This window comes from Manis pentadactyla, chromosome 16 (genome assembly GCF_030020395.1).
Source record: "Manis pentadactyla isolate mManPen7 chromosome 16, mManPen7.hap1, whole genome shotgun sequence".
Taxonomy (NCBI): domain Eukaryota; kingdom Metazoa; phylum Chordata; class Mammalia; order Pholidota; family Manidae; genus Manis; species Manis pentadactyla.
Genome location: NC_080034.1, coordinates 56,929,188 through 56,950,168, shown reverse-complemented (window position 1 = coordinate 56,950,168; position 20,981 = coordinate 56,929,188). Strand labels below are relative to the sequence as shown.

The following is a 20,981-nucleotide window of genomic DNA, read 5'->3' as shown; positions in this document are numbered from 1 at the left end:
GTGTGGTGGGTGTGCCATAGGTGCACAAGTAGAATCACCATGAAGAAGACTAGATAATGACCCACAAACACATTCTACTGGCAGGTAACTGAGGGACATGGAGGTAAGAGGCAGATAGTTTGAACCAACTTGAATTCCCAGTTAGGCACAAGTGAGCACTTCGTAGGCAGAGAAAATAGAGATTAGAGAAAGCGATGCGGCTGGTTGGGAGCCTGTTCAAAGCAAGGATGGGCCTCCGCCACTGTCATAGTGTCTGCCCATGGGGTTATGAAACAACTAGGAACACCCGGGGGGCTTTTCTGGGCTGGCTTCTCATCAGGAAGGGGTTGTCCGTTCAAATCCGACGGCGAAGGCTCTCACCCACCCACGGCTGCTCTCGGACATTTTCACTTCTGTTCTAAGATTGTGGGAGTTCAGCTCTTTTCTACCCACTTAGATTTTGTTTCTTTCTCTTGGTATTTCAGAGGATTTTAGGAGCTCCTGTTATGAGTTTCTCCATCCTGGTTATTCTCCAGCATAAAGTCATTCTTCCTGTTGGTAGCATTACACATGGTTGCCATGGAAGTGAGGATTAATCACATCACACAGGAGGGAGGCCCACTAGCAAATCCTCAAGGGCACTGAATGATGTCATTTATCCCAATCCCTAGTAACTTCTTAAGACATGTATATTTTTTTGATCATTAAAAACCTTTGACTTTGATTTTAAAATCAGGATGTATTTTGTACTGGTATTCTTCTATTTAGAAAGCAGCCTGTTGATAGAGAACCACTGCATAATAGAATTGTAAAGGCAGGCATTCTTCTGTCCAAAATGGAAGTTCTCTGAATTGGGAATTAAAAAAAGAAAAAGATGTACTTTTCACCATTCTGGTTCCTGCTCTCAAGAGATGAAGAAAGCAGGCACCGTGATTGCTTGGTTCTGGTTATATGAAACCCTAAGTGGACTGTAATCCTTTGGCAGTTCATTATCAGAATCTCCTCTGTTTAAGTTAAGGCTTCCTGAGGGCTGTGTTGTTCTTATTGAGCTAACTGTGCTTCCTAATCCCAGTTTAGTTCTGATTTCACTGTTGAGCTTTAAGCATTCATTTATCTTCTCAAAATTTCCCAGGTGAAGCCATTGGAGAGTCTAACCTACCTGACATCAGGAAGGTTATGCAGTGAAGAGAGAGATGGCTGCAAAGTGTCTTAAAGCAAGAGGATAGCTCATAAATAACACTGTAGTGATGAAACTGTAAAACAGCCAAGTAAATGTCAAGGTGTGGCAAAAGATTCCATTTTCATTCTTGCTCAGGAGCTTTAGAACAATGCCCTGGAGAAGAACACCGTTGATGCCTCTGTTCACTGGCTTGACTAGTATGATCCTACTTTCCCTAGGGTCACATGACAAATCATTTCCCAGGGCCATTTTCTGGTCACTGTTGGCAGTCATGTTTTTGCTTTCTAGGGTGAACCCTATCTAGAGCAGAAAATTATCAGAGAAGATTTTAGAATTTAATGGCCCACAAGATTTGAAGGAGGAGGATGCCAGGAACTGAGGGATGTAGGCAAACTATAGGTGGAAAAGGCAAGGAAACAGATTCTCCTCTAGAATCCCCATCCTTGCTTTGATACCTAAGATGTATTTTGAACTTCTGATGTCCAGAAATGTAAGTTAATTCGTGTTTAAAGGTGTTAAGTCTAGAGTTCAACATTGCCAAACTCCATGGAAAATTCTGACTCAAGTCATCTTTCAAGGTCATCATACTCGACTTCTCAGCAGATTTTGACATAAAATACTTCCTCTTTCTTGTAACATTTTTGTACTTGACTTCCAAGAGACCGAACTTACACTGGGATTCCTCCTAATTCCTCATCTCCTTTTTTTCAGTCTCCTTCTTTGAATTCTCCTGCTTTTCCTTCCAAGTGCTGATAGTTGGAATGTTCCAAGGTTTAGGCTGGGGGGGCCGTCTCCTTGAACCATCCTTAGTCCCCAGGTGTTACCCACTAGCCTTCTTGCTGCTTCCTAAAGATGCCAGTATTTCCTCTCTGGGTCTTTGCTCTTTTATCTGCCTGAGTCTGCTTCTGCCAGGGCTTCCTGTGACTGCCTCCCTCACTTTATCCAAATTTCTGTTAAAATATTAGCTCATCTATAGTACATAAAAAACCCTAAAGACTCCACTCCAAAACTACTAGAACTAATATTGGAATTCAGCAAAGTTGCAGGATATAAAATTAATACACAGAAATCTGTGGCTTTCCTATACACTAAAAATGAACTAACAGAAAGAGAAATCAAGAAAACAATCCCATTCACAATTGCATCAAAAAGAATAAAATACCTAGGAATAAACCTAACCAAGGAAGTGAAAGACCTATACCCTGAAAACTATAAGACACTCTTAAGAGAAATTAAAGAGGACACTAACAAACGGAAACTCATCCCATGCTCTTGGCTAGGAAGAATTAATATCATCAAAATGGCCATCCTGCCCAAAGCAATATGCAGATTTGATGCAATCCCTATCAAATTACCAACAGCATTCTTCAATGAACTGGAACAAATAGTTCAAAAATTCGTATGGAAACACCTAAGACCCCGAATAGCCAAAGCAACCCTGAGAAGGAAGAATAAAGTGGGGGGGGGGGATCTCGCTCCCCAACTTCAAGCTCTACTACAAAGCCACAGTAATCAAGACAATTTGGTACTGGCACAAGAACAGAGCCACAGACCAGTGGAACAGAATAGAGACTCCAGACATTAACCCAAACATATATGGTCAATTAATATATGATAAAGGAGCCATGGACATATAAAGGGGAAATGACAGTCTCTTCAACAGATGGTGCTGGCAAAACTAGGCAGCTACATGTAAGAGAATGAAACTGGATCACTGTCTAACCCCATACTTCAAAGTAAATTCGAAATGGATCAAAGACCTGAATGTAAGTCATGAAACCACAAAACTCTTAGAAAAAAACATAGGCAAAAATCTCTTGGACATAAACATGAGCGACTTCTTCATGAATGTATCTCCCCGGGCAAGGGAAACAAAAGCAAAAATGAACAAGTGGGACTATATCAAGCTGAAAAGCTTCTGTACAGCAAAGGACACCATCAATAGAACAGAAAAGCATCCTATGGTATGGGAGAATATATTCATAAATGCCAGATCCGATAAAGGGTTGACATCCAAAATATATTAAGAGCTCACACACCTCAACAAACAAAAAGCAAACAATCCAATTAAAAAATGGTTAGAGGAGCTGGACAGACAGTTCTCCAAAGAAGAAATTCAGATCGCCAACAGACACATGAAAAGATGCTCCACATTGCTAGTCATCAGAGAAATGCAAATTGAAACCACAATGAGATATAACCTCACACCAGTAAGGATTGCCACCATCCAAAAGACAGACAACAACAAATGTTGGCAAGGTTGTGGAGAAAGGGGAACCCTCCTACATGGCTGGTGAGAATGTAAATTAGTTCAACCATTGTGGAAAGCAATATGGAGGTTCCTCAAAAGCTCAAAATAGAAATACCATTTGACCCAGAAATTCCATTTCTGGGAATTTACCTTAAGAATATAGCAGCCCAGTTTGAAACAGATGCACCCCTATGTTTATCGCAGCACTATTTACAATAGCCAAGAAATGGAAGCAACCTAAGTGTCCATCAGTAGATGAATGGATAAAGAAGATGTGGTACATATACACAATGGAATACTATTCAGCCATAAGAAGAAAACAAATCCTACCATTTGCAACAACCTGGATGGAGCTAGAGGGTATTATGCTCAGTGAAATTTGCCAGGCAGAGAAAGACAAGTACCAAATGATTTCACTCATCAGTGGAGTATAAGAACAAAGGAAAAACTGAAGGAACAAAACAGCAGCAGACTCACAGAACCCAAGAATGGACTAACCATTACCAAAGGGAAAGGGACTGGGAAGGGTGGGTGGGAAGGGAGGGATAAGGATGGGGAAAAAGAAAGTGGGCATTACAATTAGCATGTATAGTGCGTGGGGGGCACGGGGAGGGCTATGCAACACAGAGAAGACAAGTAGTGATTCTACAGCATCTTACTACGCTGATGGACAGTGACTGTAATGGGGTTTTTGGGGGAACTTGGTGAAGGGGGGAGCCTAGTAAACATAATGTTCTTCATGTAATTCTAGATTAATGAGACCAAAAAAAAAAAAACTCTAGGTCCAGAAAAAAAATATGTTAGCTCATCTTAGAGGCACTCCCTTGCCATCCTGATTGCCCTATACCTTATTAAACCTACCAGCAACTATACACACACACACACACATACTCACACTCACACACACACCAACTCTGTCCCCTTACCCTGCCTTATTTTTAGTGTTAGCATGTTCACTCTCTGGTATTGTCATACATTTACTGTGTATACATATATTGCTTGTCCTCCACACCAGGACTATGTAATCTCTGTAAGGACAGATACTTTTGGTGGTCTTGTTTATTTTTTCATCCTCAGCTCCTAGAAGAGTGCCTGGCACATAGTAAGCACTCTATAAATGTTTGTTACTACTTCCTTATGTTAAAGTCAAATGTCTTACTGTTATATACAGTAGCTAGAAAAAAGTAAATGTGCATCATAAGGCAGAGTCCCTATAGTGAGATGATTATTATTTTTATAAAATATTATATTTTATAAAAGTGGTATCAATCGAGTTGTGACTTGCAAAGATATTGTTGAGGAGAGTTACTTTCCAGCCATCTCACTGTACAAGAGCCACATGGTTTGCATTAACTTTGGACCATGCTTCAAGTACCCTCCATAGAATCTCTCTTACCGACCTCTGAGTGACAAGGGCTGGAGGGCTGTATTAGCAGAACAGCTCTGGCTGATGATGTCTTAGACCACATGGAAACGATGTGAATGGGAGACAGAGTTCCCCATAGGAATCCTGACCAGGTCCCTTTCTTTCAGATGACATGGACTTTCTGGGGAATAATAAGGGTTCTTGGTTGTTGATTTTATTTTACTTTTTTAACTATAGCCAATATTCTCCTGAAGACACTACAGAACACTGCTTCTGCTTTTAGGAGGTTACAAGAATGGGTCGGAATATACTTATATAATTAGACATATATCTACTCTAGGCTACTGGAGGTTAGAAACCGCATCTCATATTTCTTTTGTCACTCCATGGAGATGAAAATAGCACTAAGCATACAATAATGACTTTTAAAGATGAATTATTCTTGATTCCATCTTTTTTATTTGAACTTAGCATTAAAAACTATCTGGTGGCCCTCTTTTCAAGTACATGTTTAGCTGGCCAGAGATCTTAACCTGGGGCTCATAAATGGTATTTTGAGTTCTAAACCTTCTAAAACTGTGCACAAAATGTTATGGGTATTTCTGTTTTCCTTAGATAAAAAACCTCTAAGCTACCAGGAGGTACCTGGATTATGGGTCTCCTCTGCCTTGAGGAAGGGCCGGGTGAGGAACCAGGAAGGCGTGGCGGAGGAGTTTGTAATATTTGAGGACAGAGGGCGGCCATTTGGTGCCGACATACCCACAATTGACCTTTACAAATCAGGACTCACCTCCCTTACTTAGCTGCCTCATAGTTTCATACCAAGCGTATGGATGCAAGAAGAACATATGAGCTTGCATCTGAATCTAGTGACAGACAGCATCTCACATGCTCTGAGTGAGGAAGAAACTGGGAGGTTTGGAGTTTCACTCCCTTGACGTTTTGACTCCCCGGAACACCCCCAGAGAGGACTCAGAGGCCTTCAAGATTGTTCAGTCATAACACACATGTTAGTTACAGCCAGAACAGGACACACAAGGCATAGAAGCCCTCCTGTCTGTGTGGCCCATCTGGCAGTAATCACATGGTGCAGAATGACCCCACCTAATCACGACTTTTGTTGGTATTAACCGTTACTTTATTATTTCAACTTTGGGTGTGTATCCTCAATCAGATTTAAGGGTGTGTCTTGCCAATGGGTTTCAGCCCCGGGCAAGTTTGCTATGGATTCAATGTGACCAAAGAAAATGGACAACAGAATGCTCTTTGGGGTGAAAGGGTTATACCCAACTTTATTTCCAGGTGGTAGGTCAGTCACTAGAATCCCATTCACTCAGAGTGAGTCTGTATGCAGCAAGCCGGTCTCTGCCTCTGGGCCCCTCTGTCCGCACAGCTCTCCTCTGGGGCTCTCTGCACAGCCATCCCACACAGCCATCCTCTGGGCCTCTGTCCTCTGCTCTGCTCTCCTGCAGCCTTGCATCCCTGCCACAGTGTAGCGTGCAGAGCACTGGGCAGAGCTCTATTATGTGTCAACAGCCATGCATTGCCCACAGGTGTGCAGTGAGCTAGTCAAGCAGGGCCAGGTGAGAATCCTAGCCACAGGAACTCTCATTTTATCCACACTCCACCCCTCCAGGATTCTCTCCTCTCAATCTATGTGCCCTTAGTCCTCTGCAATGGTTCCTGTGTAAGGAAGCTTGAATATTGTTCTCCAGCCTCTCCAGCAAAAAGTCTTGCAGACACACAGACCGAACTTGTGGCTCTGTCTCTGACCTCTGTCTCTTTGGTCTGAATGGCTGGAACCGCTGCTCTGGTTTCAGCTGTTGCCATAGCTCCAGTAAGATCTGATTTGGCTTCCCATCTTATTTCCTTCTATCTACTCCTGCCCATATCAAATCAACCCACATCTGGGTCCTGGTAACCCTTATGGGGCACCTGATATTCCTCCTGTAACAGGTCTTATTTCTTTCCGGGTTCTCGTTACTTCAGCTACTGTACATGTCACCTCGCATTTTGTAATCGCTGCCTCAAGGTGGGCTGCACTGTCAGGGAAGACAGCTTTCCCATCTCTGATCCCGACAGAACAATTCCATCCACCCCTCATCCCCACAGCCACCGGCTCAGCCCGAGTATAGGGGCAGACCATAGAGTGCTCCACGAACTGGGGAGGGGGTTGCTCCTCCCCTTGGGGAACTCTCAGCTGCTGGGACTTTATTTTCTTTACAACCGCTGGGCGTGCTTTCAATACAGGAGGCGTCAGTGCCTCCAGCACCACCCCTTCATCCTTCCCCAGCTCCTCCATTTCTGGGGCTGATGGCACCTTTCTCTCCACTCCCCCAAGTGCCTCCTCTGCTATAGTGCCTCACAGCAATGCTACCTTTGTCTTCAGAAGGTCTCTTACCTTCAGCTCAATGCTGCACAGCTGATGTTCTCATGCCACCTCCGCCTGTGCTTCCCTCAGGAGTTCATCTTTTTCCTTGACCTCTTCCTCCCTCAGAACACCTGGCAGCACTGCCGTCTCATCTCCAATGGCACCGTTGCTGCCAGCACTCCCGTGCTGCCTCCTCTCACATCCAGGCCATCTCCTGCCTCAGGGAATCCACAGAAGTCTGCAGCTCGCGTTCTCCTGCCGCTTCTTGCAACAATGCCACTTCCCTCCTCAGGGAATCCACCGAAGTTTGCAGCTCATGTTTTCATGCCACAATTTCTTGGGTCTCCTCTGTAGACCTTTTTAAGACTGTGAGAAGCAGCCAACCCACAGTCCCCGCTGCTTCACGAGCACTCTGCTTCTCAAAGGATCTGCTTACTATGCCAAGGGCCACCCCTACAGCCTCAGGTGTCACCTCCACTTGCCTCCAGTCATGAGGGGGGCCCAGTCCTCTAGGAGGCAAGCCACCTCCGACCACATACCCACTGGGGGATGATCCACTGTCTCCCCATTCACAGGGGCAGCCCGCTGAAGCACCCCTCCCATCAGGGCAGCCTGTCTTTTTCCTTGGTCAACAGTGAACCCTGCCAACTTTTGCCAATTGTCTTGCCAATGGGTTTCAGCCCCAGGTAAGTTCGCTATGGATTCAATATGACCAAAGAAAATGACAGCAAATGTTCTTTGGGGTGAAAAGGTCTATCACCCAGCTTGTTCTCCAGCGGTAGGTCGAGCACTAGCGTCTCTGCCTCCGCCCAGAGCACCGGGCCGAGCTCTCTACACAGCGCAATAGCTCATTGCCTACAGGTGTGGAAGCGGCAGCCCAGCAACAGGCCAGTTACACCATCAGGTGGTTTAAGTTCAGGGAGGATCCTGGCCGTAGGAACCCCAACTTCCCCACACCTGGTAACAGCCTTTTCCATATTTGTTTATACTAGCATTTAAAAAGTTAACAGAGAACATTCCTTGGGATAGAACAGGAGAAGTTGATAGAAATCGTCCTGAGTAAGGGACTGAAGCTGGGAGACAGGAATGAGATACAGTCGGGGCACTGGATTTGGAGCAGACATCAAAAGGCATCATGGAAGTTTGGGGGTGACCACATTGGGGTCCCTCAACACTGATTTTGCTGATGCCAACATTTTCCCTAGAAATGGCTCTGTTGGGAGTTTCTCCAATTAACAGAAACACGGAGGAGTCTGTCTGACCCCAGGGAGGCTGCCTCCTCCTCTTCCTCCTTTGTCACCATTGTCCCTCCTCCTTTGACCTCAGCCCTTTCTCTCCAAGGGCTTCAGGTTACTTGATTGATCAAAGGGCAAGAAACAGAAAGCCCCAGGTCAGGAAGGCACAAAGGTATTTTAGGATCTCTGTGATACTGTGTCTGCCATGCCAATTAGCTTACAGATACGATGTACATTATTCAGCTGTCTGCTTCCAAAATTACCAAAATCCATATGGTTGTTTAGCAAGGTCACAAATGCTGGGCATCACCATCATAACTATTTGGAAGAAATCCAACCTCATTTCCATGTGGAAAATGACACCCTAAAGAAGTAGGCAGTTTCTAATAAGGAAACTACCACATAAGCTCACAAAGCCTTGAAAAGGTGTTTGGTGTATATGATGGACTCCAAAATTAGCCACTTTGAAGTCTGTGCCTTTTTATTTTGGTAACACGAAGCTCAGTCAGTTGTCCTAAATCACTTCATTTTCTAAAGTTGACTTTTGACTTACTAGCATGCAGATGAGGACTCTGGATTTTTTTTTTTAAGTGAGAATTCCTACTTTGCTATGCTAATCAAGCAAACTGACATCCATTGACTGCCCCGGGAATTATGAAACCCAGATGGAACCACAAGTTTTGCATTTACTGTAGTGAAAGGCAATGAAAAGTGAATTCGCCTTGGATTTAAATACAGCCGTCCCACTTAGGAGCTTGGCGGCCCCAGGCAAATCAGTTAACCTCTCTGGGCTTTCTTTTCCTTTTTTTTTTTTTTAATTTGTAAAACTCGGGATTATAGCTGCTATCTAAAGAAGGTTGTGAGAATTCAATGAGTTCATACTTGAGGAGCAGACGTAGTACAGTATACAGGGCCATAAAAAGCAGGAATATTCCCTACATGGGTGCCCCAGACAAACGTGAAGAGAAATTGGAAGGTGAAGTAGTGGCCTGACAAAAAGAAGGTGGTAGGAGAGGTCCCTGAGAGGTGGGACTTATTTCATATGCAGTTTTTGGTCCTGGATTCTACTTAGATCAGAACTTGTGTCTCTTAAGTCAATTAATAATCAGTATCTCACTGAGTACATGTTTCAAGTGAAAGTACATCTTTATGGGGGGCAGGGTATGTGGAGGGGCTGTCACTGAATGACTTTCTTTTCCCATTTGGTAATCATGTAGGTTTAAGACAATAGAAGAAAGCCTGTGAACTTGAGGGGACTCGGTATGCTTCGCCCCTGTAGTTTCCCCATTTTTGTAATGTAATTTGCTTTGCAGAAGCAGACCTCCTTCTGAACTCCTAATGTGGAAATCCATCTGTATGTATTGAGAACTGAGTTAGGCCTTTGAACGATAGTTCTGTGCATGTACTGCTGACTCAGACCCCCTCCTTCATGGCGGCCTCGCTCCGGCTCTGCCCTTCAGGCTACCAATACCAGTACTCAGACACCAGTGACCTGAATAGCTCAGAAAAGATTCTTTTTACTATTCAACCCCTCAAAAATAAATGGGTAAATAAAAAAATCAAATGGAAATGTATTCATCGAAATGTGAGAATAATTCCATTTGTGAGGAATAGTCCTGATCAGGTGTTAGCTAAGAAATTGCTGCCGAGCTGTGAGATAGTCTTGGGATGCTGGGGTGGATTTTTTTTAAACTTGCTTGATTCCATTCCTAGGTCAGAATTTAACTACATGTTATTTTTTGTTGAAGTCACTTCTCCCAGGACGGCAGCCACCAAGAAGTTGCCTACCCTTACGCTTGCATGTCTTTTCAATGACTTCATAAACAACTTGTCAGAGAGTCTTGCCTGGACATCCGCTCTGCTCTCAGTGACTGAGATCACAGTACCAGTTTTTGTTCATTTTGTATCCTCAGTGTGCTCTTTAAATAGTGACAGGATGGAAAGGGAGGCGTGAACAGGATGTTGGGGGTTGAGGATAACTTTTGCAACATAAATACGGCACTTTGGAGCTCTCAGAACAGAGAGTATTGCTTTTGTATATTCACTGTATTTCCCCATCACTCACCGATGCATGATGGTACCACTTTGGAAAGACATCGTCTAGGGCCTTAGGGAAAACAAGTTCTCGGTCATACAGAAAGAGGATCCAGAAGGTTACAAATACAAACTGGGAAATGAAACACAAACATAGCACCGTTAAGTTTGTTTCCGATCAGCTTTCTAAGTTAACCAAGGAAACACAGCAGAATAAAAATAGATACTAGCTTTAGAGATATCTTTGGTATACATTACAGAAATGTAAAATGAAAGGAAAAATGCCTTATTGTAGAATTGCTACACCCTGTGCGGGAATGCCGGAGAGTTAGGGACAAATTCTTTGTCATCGTGGCAGGCAGAGGATAGAGATAAATGGGATTTGCAGACCATTAAGTCATTTCGCTGTAACCAATGACTTCTCTCTTCTTCAAGCGCTCACCAAGAGTGCTGACAGCTGCCACGTGGAGCGGCCTGAGTCTTATACTTTCCTTGGCCACCCTCGGAACAGGCATGACAAAGAGAAGCAGGAAGGCTAGGAGAGAGGAAAGGTGACAAGCTCCCGGGACGATTCCCAGGCCAGTTCCCCAAGAGTTGAGTCTCTCCATTGCTCGGAGCTTTGGATTGATCCTCTGGTACCTCTTGGCTATCTTTTCAAAGTGCCCATCTACGTTATGAAATCAGTATAAAGATGGGGAAAAATACTATTAATATCCTGAGCTTCATACTTTCTCAAATTCCAAAGGCCCAATATCTAAGCCTTCAGAAAATGACTAAACTCCATTGTTATTAAAAACTTGGCCTTTAGATTTATGAGGGTGGAGGGGGAGATGTCCTGCAAAGTGAACTGAAACTCCAGGACCTGCTCTGTTACCTGACACTCATTGGTGTTTGGAGGGATTCATTTATCATTTAAAGTTGAAATCTCAATACTATAGGAAGCAGCACAATGACAGGTGGAAGGAGGTAGTCATTTCTAATTATAGGGCTAGTGGGCAGCCAGCAGGCGTGATCTCAGTTTATTTCCATTCTAACTAATGAATGAAAACCTAAGCAATGTCATAGGAATGTGGACAGTATCAGCAAGCATCACAAACTTAATGACTCCTTGTACATATCTTGCTTCTTCCTGATGTCCATTCATTCAACAAAATGAATGAGACATCCACTGGGTGCCCTCAACCAAGTATTTTAGACAGACTGTCTCTTGCCTCCATTGATTTCTTCCATGGGCCAACTTTGAAAGCTCTCATACTTTTTTTTTTCATGGTTTCTACTTGCAGAAGTAACATTTGCTTATTGTAGCAAGAGAAACAAGATGTATAAAAAGGAAAATTAGTCATCTCTCTCCCCAGCACCCTCTATTCCCATCACCCCGATGGCACCAAAGTTATCTCAGTTGTATTTTGATCAAGAAATTTCCTTCAACTTCCCCACTAGACAGCAGTAAGGATCTTGTACCACACAGTCACAATGTGGTGAAGGCTAATGATAAATCTGGTCAGTAATGTGTCCTATTTCCAGAAGACACTGGGCAAGGCAGGGCAGTCCTCAGGCAACACATCATGCAAGTGCACTCGCTCTGGTTTGCAATATCGGCTCATGGCCAGCTGTGCTCCCCAGGAGGAGTGTTTGTCCATGTGTCCCTGTGTATTACATCACGTGCACATCTTTGTAACTTACTGTGGATATCGGAAAGGCCAGGGTGGTAAAAAGGAGGTCTCTGAAGGCAGTTACAAACGTAATGCTTTTTTTTCTTTCAATTCTCTTCAGCACATCTTCCAGGCAGGCGACCCCGTAGAAAATGGCCTGCAAGAGCTAAATTCATTACAATAAATGAGGGCATTTTCATTTGCTTTAATTAATACATTCTTCACTGACATAAAGCTCCATTCCTCTGGGAGCAGAGTTGATTTGGGGAGGAGGGGGCTGTTGGCTGTTTTGCTTGAGAGCCAATTCAAGGGCTGGTCTTCCCGCTCACTGGTCCCTGGCCTTGCTCACTAAAACTGATTGAGTAAAGTCGTTTGGGGGATAATAATGTATACAGTATTTAGTGTAATGGATTTGAGCTGAAATGGAAACAAAATAAAGAGTCAGCTTAAAAGGAGATGTAATGAGAGAGATACCTTGGCATACAGAGGTGGGCAGAAAAAAAAATGAACAACACAAGGTCACAGAGCCAGACATAGCAGTGGGCATATTCTCACCTCTTCCTCAGAAGAAAACATTTTTAAAGACCTAGTGCTGCAATCTTGCTGGGAAGCCAGAATCAGCGACAGCAGTACCATGGAGGAGTTCTGTGTTTCCTTAGGAAGATGCACAAAATGGCATCAGGCTTATCTGAGGGAATAGCCAGCATTCTTTCCTCATTAAAAGGGGGTGCCTGAAGTACATACAAAGAAAATCTGGCTGAGGGAGGAAGACAGAGGCAAACTCACACCATCCTTAGTTTTTTGCCTGAACCTGTGGTTTCTAATCTAAGGCCTATTGGGTGACAACAGTGAGGAGTTGGGGATGGTTTTGAGTTATGCCTGCATCAGAGCCCATCTTATTCCTCAAAAGCACTGGTTGGGTACAAAATGAGCCATTTGGGCTCTGCTCTGAGAGTGGGAGGCAGGAATGTTCCAGAACCCGGGGAGATGGGCTAATGATGAAACAAGCTGGCCTTGGGGAACAAGCTCTGAGGTCAGAATGCTAGGAAAGCAATAGCAGAATCGCCCTCCTGGCACTGCTTGGGCTGCAGGGTGGGAGAGAGAGGGGATGCAGAAGTGGAGCCCAATGGGGCCCTTGGACCAAAGCACAGACACACCCAGAAACCTGCTAGAAATGCAGGACCTCAGCATCCGCCTCCCCACCCAGACTATGTGATCAGCATCTCTGGCAATGGGTCTCAGGAACTTGTTTTGTAGCAAACTCTCCAGGTGATCCTTACCTGTGCTGAAGTTCTAGAACCCCTGGATTAGACATATATTTATCACTTTAAAAATCTTTCCAACTACTCAGAGCTATAATTGCTGACTTTCATTGGTCTCTTATTATTTGTCAGGCACTGATCTAGGCTTTTAATTTCTCATAACAATCTTCTGAGGTAAGTCCTATTATTATGACCTCTCCCAATTCATTTTACAGGTGAGGAAACTCAGGCACAGAGAGCTAAACAAACTTAACTAAAGTCTTTCGGTTGGTAAATGTCAAGGCCCAGATTTGAAACCCAGAGTCTGGTGTTTGAGTCAGACTTAAAAAAAAAAGGGGGGTTCTAAGAATAGTTCAAATAAAGCACTGTGGGAGGCCAGAAGAAAGATAATTATATCCAGGTGGAAGAATTAAAATACACAGAGGCCTGGTTTCTACCCTCTTACCCCCACCCCCCACCCCTCACTCCCCACCCCCCTGATATTCTAATTTAATGGGTCTGGGGGTATGGCTGAGGCTTCAGGACTTCAAAATAGTCTCCCATTTTAAAAATATTTAAAAATATCTTAAAATAGAACACTCCCAGTTGACTCTAATCAGGACAGCTAAGGTTGAGGACCTCTTGTCTAGAGGGGTTTCCATTTGGAAATTCAGACCTGGATTTCTCGAGAGAAGTGGGGCTTCTGAGAGGAGGAAGTGAGCCCTCCAGGTGGGATGAGATTTCTGTGTAAAGAGGAGAGAAGTGGGAAGTGCATTCTGGGGAAATGCCCTCATCTAAGGGACCGGGGTAGATAAAGGGGCAGTAAAACAGCAAAGAGTGGTCAGATGCTAGAAAACCAGGGATGTCCCAGAACCCCGTGGTCCCTGAGAGGGGGAGGAAGTTCTGAGCCAGAGGGGGTTTTCCAGGGAGGGGGGCAACGGTTTAAATGCCATGGAGAGGTTACCACCCATACTTGTCATGTACTTCTGACATTCAGCCCCTTGGGCCATAGGCTTTGGAGCACAGCCTTTTGCACATGGTTGTCAGAAGCTGTCCGCACACCCCCTCCTGCAGCTCCCTCTGGCCCCTGGTTTCACCTCCTGCTGTTCAGGCCACAGCAGGCAGCTGTGTCAGTTAGGAAGGGCAGGCACGGGGCCTGGGGCCGGGTGAGGAGGCCTGCACTGTCCTATCAACACAGCAATTCATCTCGGGCTGAGCACTGAGCGGCTGCCAGGTTTTCCCTCTTCGGGAAGAGGCCGCCCCCACCCGGCGTGTGCAGCCCATGTGACCGCTTTCCGGAGCGAGTGCTTCCCAGAGTCATCACGAGTCAAGCTCTTGACTTTCTCCTGCTTTCCCGGTCACACAGTGTGGAAACTGGATTGAGGGAAAGAACACTTTACTCAGTCTCCGTGGCTTCTCCAGCAATAAAAGTTTGCTCCCCACCGCACAGTTGCCAATCACTTCCCCCTCCCTGCCCCCAGCTCACACGTCACTCCACAGGCATATGCCCCACTGTAAAGATGCCAGCTGTGTGTGTGAAGCAGCTCTGTCCCCACTGATCTTAATCTGTGCTGACATGCCATCATCTGTATCAACAAGAATATTTAAGGAGCCCCATGTAGGCGCTCAGGAGGGAGGCACCGGGGTGTTGCCAAGGGAAATAAACAGGCAGGACCAGCGCACAGAGGCGCTCCGGGCAGAGCGGGGGGCGAGGAGAGGGAGGCGCCGCGAGCTCCACCCACACGGGGGCTTCCTGGGAAGGTTTGGATCGGCCCGCAGGTGGGACAACTGTTTGCTCATTTTCTAATGACAATGCGATGCTCATAAAACACAGACAGCAAGAACAATTAAGGGAGAAAATGGTAGCTGTTACGGACTGAAAATGTCCCCCCGCGACTTCACGTGTTGAAGTTACAGCCCTCAGGACCTCAGAAGGTGGCTGTATTTAGTCTTCAAAAAGGTGATTACATTAAAATGAAATAATGGGGTGTGCCCTAATCCAATCCAACTGGTGTTCTTAAAAGAAGAGATTAGGACACAGACACGCATGAAGGGACAGCCACGTGAGGCTTGACATCTGCACGCCAAGGAGCCGCAGAAGTGAACAGCCCGGCTGACACCTTGACCTGGACTTGGAGCCCCCAGAGCTGTGAGATGCCACTTGCTGTACCGTGAGCCGCCCCGTCTGTGGTGCTTTGTTTCCGCAGTCAGAACAGGCCGACACAGAGACAGCGACAAATGGGCTCCTTTTAAGAATCTCACAACAAAATCACTGTTGTTTACATTTCTCAGCTATTTTGGCTGCCCAAGAAACAGAGCTAATGGTATCTTCCTGATCAAGGTTTACTTCAGAGCTGTTGCTGCTCCGATTTATCTTTTCTACCCATTCTTACCGAATTCCATTTGTTCTTTTATGTCTTTTTCTGAAAAGCTGCTGTTCTAAGCTTGTTAGCTGTCTTCCTTTTTTGTTGTCAGCTGACAAATTTACCACCTGGAAGAGCTGAATTACATTCCTTCTAACTAGTGCAATTTCGAAAACCGACTTAATTTCTACATTCACACGCCTTCCCAAAATTTACAAAAATTCTGAAATCACAGAAACTTAGCCTTTTAAACTCATCAAGTTGATTTCTTTGCCTTTAGGTCAGAACCCTCCTTAAAGTATCCCAGGAAATGAGAATTTCTTCCTTTAAAAAAATATAATTCCCAAGAGGGAGATTCCACAAGTTTTCTCAGTAAGACATAACCCCTCTTAATGGATGAGTCAAGTAATTCAGTGCCCAGCTCAGCACAATTGCCTGAGTCGGACAGGCTGGGACTTTCTTAGGTCTCGCCTTCGTGATGACGCAATACGTGCAGCTAGAGACGATTCCAGAATAGAACAGCAAGTGGAGACTAACTGTGATGAGTATTTTATATGACTGTGGTGGTGAGAGTAGCGGCATTTGCAGCTCGAAGAGGAAGCTTTTGCCAAAGACTTCTGCATTGCATGTGATATTCAATCATCATTCATGTGCTTGTAGCTTAAGAGAGAAACTGGGATAAGAGAATGAGGTAAAGGACATGAGAGAAGAAATGGTAGGAAGAACACAAGCTGGAATGGTGATAGGAAAGAAGAGAAGGAGGCAAGAACCGTGAAGGACAAGCTGGGAAGCATTGTGAGAATGCTTGGCCACTGTTACACAGCTGATGACAACTGGCTTCAGTGTGGCACTAGATGGTTGTGGGGTGGACTATCTTACAGGTGGATGGGGTCCCTAGGAAGTGCCTCTTACCGTTAGAACCGTTTTTTGGTCATTCATTCATGCAACCCACTTTCACAGAGTGCCTGTTAGGTGCCAAAATGGTATTAGACATAATACAGGCCAGGGAGGGCTCTGTGTTAACACGCCTTGGGGAGAAAAAGAGAGAGAAGGAGGGGGAGGAATCGCTTCTGTTCGTTTACTATTTTACATTATGTAGGTCAGGTTCCTTGGGAAAGAGAAGCTGTGTTTCTGAGCTCCACTCGCAGAGCGTTCATTGAGGAGCTCTCAGAACATCTGTAGGAGGGAGAGGCGAGGGAGGCAGTGGGACTGAGCATCAGCAAAACAGGCAGTGCAGCTGCACGGAGCAGACGCCCGCAGGAGCTCCAGAGCTGGGCTGGCCCTTGGAGCTGTTCTGGGGCCAGTCAGGGGATACAGTGACCCCAGGGAGGGCCCTACGCCATGTCTAGGCAGATCCCTTCTGCTGAGGGTGAGTCTGGGGCAGTTCAGCTGTGAGTCATCCACTGTCAGCACTCCTCCCAGGACCCGGGAGTGCGTACCTCGATGCTGGAGGAGAGGTGGGGCCTCTGCCGGCCACGCCACAGTACCCGCAACATGGGAGGAAACAGGCACAGAGAAGTCAGGCAACTCACCTGAGATCACACAGCAGGCAAACGGCAGAGTCAGCTCTCATGTCCAGGCAGTCTGGCTCCAGAAGCCGACCTTCAATCACTAATGTCTATGCTATGTGAAAAGAGTCTAGCAAAGTGCTGTCATGGTTGCTCAGATAAATGACAGCTACTTTATTTGGGGCACTGCTGATGACTGTTCCTCTCTACCAGCCCTCATCCTTTTATCTGAGAGCTAACAGCGTGGCCTTAAGCATCTGTGTGGAATAGGCAGGTGAGTGTACTTCTGACCCTGTTGAACTCAAGAGTCCCACAGATTTACATATTAACCCGATGGCAGGACTCCAAGGCTGGCCCCAGGTGTTGAGGTGGGTGCTGTAACATGAATGAGGCCCAGCTCCTCATTATTCACGGGCTGGAGTTGTACCAACAGTGGGTCCTCAAGGGTCTCTGCTCCCGGGCCCTGCTCTGCCGACCCCAGGACCTGCGGGCGGAGGCTGCTGTCGTCACTGTGGCAGCGTGAGGGTCAGGAGGCCAGGGCTGCCTGAGGCTGGGACAGATTTATGCAGAGAGGATAGAAAGGCTGTGCCTCTGCTCATTATGGGAGGTGGGGGAATGGGGAGGAGGTCCCCAGAACCCCCCAGAGATCCCACTTATGTGGCACCTCTAACAGTGTTTCAGAAGCAAATCGATGTTTAAGAGGAAAGCCCAGCAAACTGTATGAACTCGGCAGCCAAACTGAGCTGAGAGTCCCCTCCATGCCCCAGCCCCCAGCTTGCATTCCTTGGCGTCAGGGACAGTCCCTGGATGAGAGTGGGGTGGATGGAGAAGCGGGGACACAACGTTTGTGGAAGACCCAGGCTCTGGAAGCCCGGGCTGCCGTGCGCACGCCGAGGACGCCCACCGCGCTGCCCTGTCTCAGGCCCAGCACTCGCCGCCCTCCGCTTGAGCCTGCGACTCTCCCTCCGCCCTGCGCCCAAGCAGAGGGCGCCCCCGGGCAGCTGCAGCGGGCAAGCCGGGGTCCTCCTCCAGCTGGAGGCTGGCGCCTGCAGCCTATAGAGGGAGACGCGTGCGCCATGAGACGGGTGGGTGACCCTCATCTGGCTCATGACCCACCACCCATGGTGCTCAGTGAGGGGGCTAATGTCCCGCTAACCGTCCTCCTCTCTGCACTACCTTTAAATACAGATGAGGTGACCAGAAGCTCGCCCTGCCCTCCCATCTTCTCTCTCCATTCTCCACTGCTGACACACTTTCTGAGGCTTCCTACATATCAGGCCATTTATCCCGCCTGGGCACTCTGTGGTGTGCTGATGCACTGTTTCTATTTCTATATCACAGATTGGGAAATGGAAGACACAAAGAAATACCCAGCCCAGGGTCACAGAGCCAGTAGGTGGTGAACTAAGGTACCATCCAGAGAGCGCCTGACTCTAGAGCACCTGCATGTAACCACTAGACAACACGGCCTCTCCCTGCCAGCAGGGAATTGGCTGCCTCTTCTCTGGAGTCAGTTCAGGCCCTCATTGTGCAGAGAGTCACTTCTCCCTCTCCTTCCTTTACTCTCCTTGGGCACTAGGCGGCATTGGTCTCCGTGACCAATTCACAGTGGTACCCCCCACCCCAACTCACCCCCCTGCCACCAATCCTCTGTCCCCCCTTGGAATCCCCTGGGACAGCTTCAGGAGGAAATAGGGCACACTGAGAATGCTGACTTGCAAGCAGGTGGACTTTGGCTTTTAAAAGGGACCATAACTGATATTCAGCCACCTAGACATTCAAACTGTTTAAAGGGCAGGGGTGTCAATTTCCTCTAAAGCAGAATGGGGTCCTGACTTCAACAAGCTAACATAAAATAAATTTAGGAATGTTATAGCAAATTATGGGACCTCTATGACTTTATAAACACAACCACTAACTAATTGTTAACACTAATTAATCTTTAGGAAACAACCATTAGTCAGGCCACAAGACCTCAAGAGATAGAAATTGTAAGGCCCAATATTTCACCTGAAGTAACATACTGGAACTCTATCCTTAAATTGAGCCTCTGAAACACATTCAATCCATCTTCATCAATGGGAAAACAGCATTAAGTTACACCTTCAAGATGATACCTAATAGTGTGCAGAAAGGCAACAGCCACAGGTAAGTCCCTCTCTGCTTATTTCAAGGATCAGAAAAGACTACGCTGCTCAGGAATACAGAAAAAGCTGGGGACAAGTCCAGTCAACACACCAAGTCACCCTGTTTTCATTATGGAGGTGCTCTGTGCCAGACATGGTAGCAAATACAATAATAGGATCTGAGAACATTAGGGCTGGCAAGGTCCTGGAAACAAAACTCCTGTTTTGGAGCCATTTCCAATTGACTAGAATGTTAAGACTTACATGTGGCTGGCCATTAGAAAACCATATTGTACATAACTAAGCAGAGACCAAGAGAAGCTGTAAGATCTCAGGGAAAGGAGAAACATACCTTGGCTGGATTTGCTCAGCAGAGGTTTTAAGAACAATGAGAGATTGGGGGTGGTCGTGTAAGGGAGCAAAGTGGTGGAGAGGCAGGAGGACTTTCATTCAAGAAGAGTGTGAATATGGCAAGAGCAGTGACAGCAAGAAGCCTAGGGACCAACCCTGGAAAAAGCACAGGCCTTCCTCGAGAGAGACCAGCCTTTCGGGGGGTGCTGGTGGTGGGGCAGCAGACCTGAGCCTGGGTAAGCAGGTGTGCACTTAAGTCAGGAGCTTGGAATTGGGCCCATAGGCTAGGAGGGAGCCACCGTAGCATCTTGAGTAGCAGATCATACTTCTCAAGCAGGCGAATGATGTTTAAAACCAAACCAAAGCAAAACGTGATAAGGGAAGGAGGGATGAACCCGCTACAAGGAAAACATAGGATTTGGTGGCTGATTAGGCAGGGAAGCAACAGGGGATTAACATCAGGAGATAATAGTATCTTTGACAAGGTAAGTGGGTTTTTTTCCATACCTGCAAGTATGAGGGACCTGTGGCTTGTAACTGAGCTAGAATTAAGCTACGGAGCTGGTTTGTGGGAACAGGTGGTAGATCTGTTCTTAGCCAAGCCTTGTGTGAGGTGGGACGTCCACACTGGAATTTGGATTCGATTTGACCATCAGTTCTGACCTGGCACCCCTCTCTGTCAGTTGACTCTCTTTAACATAAAGCCAATAGATAGACAAAGCTGAGGTTCTTGATGTATTATTCTAGTTACACAAAAGCATTTGTTGTTATTGATTTCTGTTTGTTCAAAAAATTTTATGATTGAAACAAGTAGTCACCTTGCTATCTTCAAGCACACTACAGCTGGGCTCAGGCTCACGTCTTTTAGACCAAAACCAAAGGCCAGCAAGTGACCAAGGAGGAGGAGACAGAACCCCCAGGCCTCTCTGACTTGAACTCTCCAGACTTCTCCTCCGCGTTTCAGAGGTGTCACTGTCTCTGAACATTCATAACCTCTGTTTAAGATTATGATTCCAAAAGGTTGGAATATTTTGTCTGATTTCTGAAATCAGATGTTTATATGGCATCATACATTTTAGTTAAAAATCTCAAATATTACCTAGCATCCTCCCAAAGTGCATCATTTTTAACTTTTAACTCCAAAAATATTTTTACCTACTCCCAAAACATTTTAAAAAGTCTATTTTTCTCTCATTCATTTATTAGAATGTGTTTAGTCGTGCTACAAAGAAGGGATCAAGTCATGTGATTGGTTTGTAAATATTTGAAAATGTGTATTTGCCATTCTGTTGGGTGATTTGCCTTTAAGAAGGAGCCTGAGCCT

General features: G+C 45.9%; 1 protein-coding gene across 1 annotated transcript in view; it reads right to left on the bottom strand.

The window, feature by feature from the left end:
• LOC130681299 (androgen-dependent TFPI-regulating protein-like) overlaps positions 1-20,981 on the bottom strand; it is a 64,586-nt gene that overhangs the window by 42,909 nt on the left and 696 nt on the right. Inside the window, exons 2-3 of the mRNA XM_057493987.1 lie at positions 12,100-12,234; positions 10,448-10,549 (exon numbers count right to left, since the gene is read on the bottom strand). Of these exons, the coding sequence (XP_057349970.1) occupies positions 10,448-10,549; positions 12,100-12,234 (237 nt within the window). The remainder of the gene's footprint in view (positions 1-10,447; positions 10,550-12,099; positions 12,235-20,981) is intronic.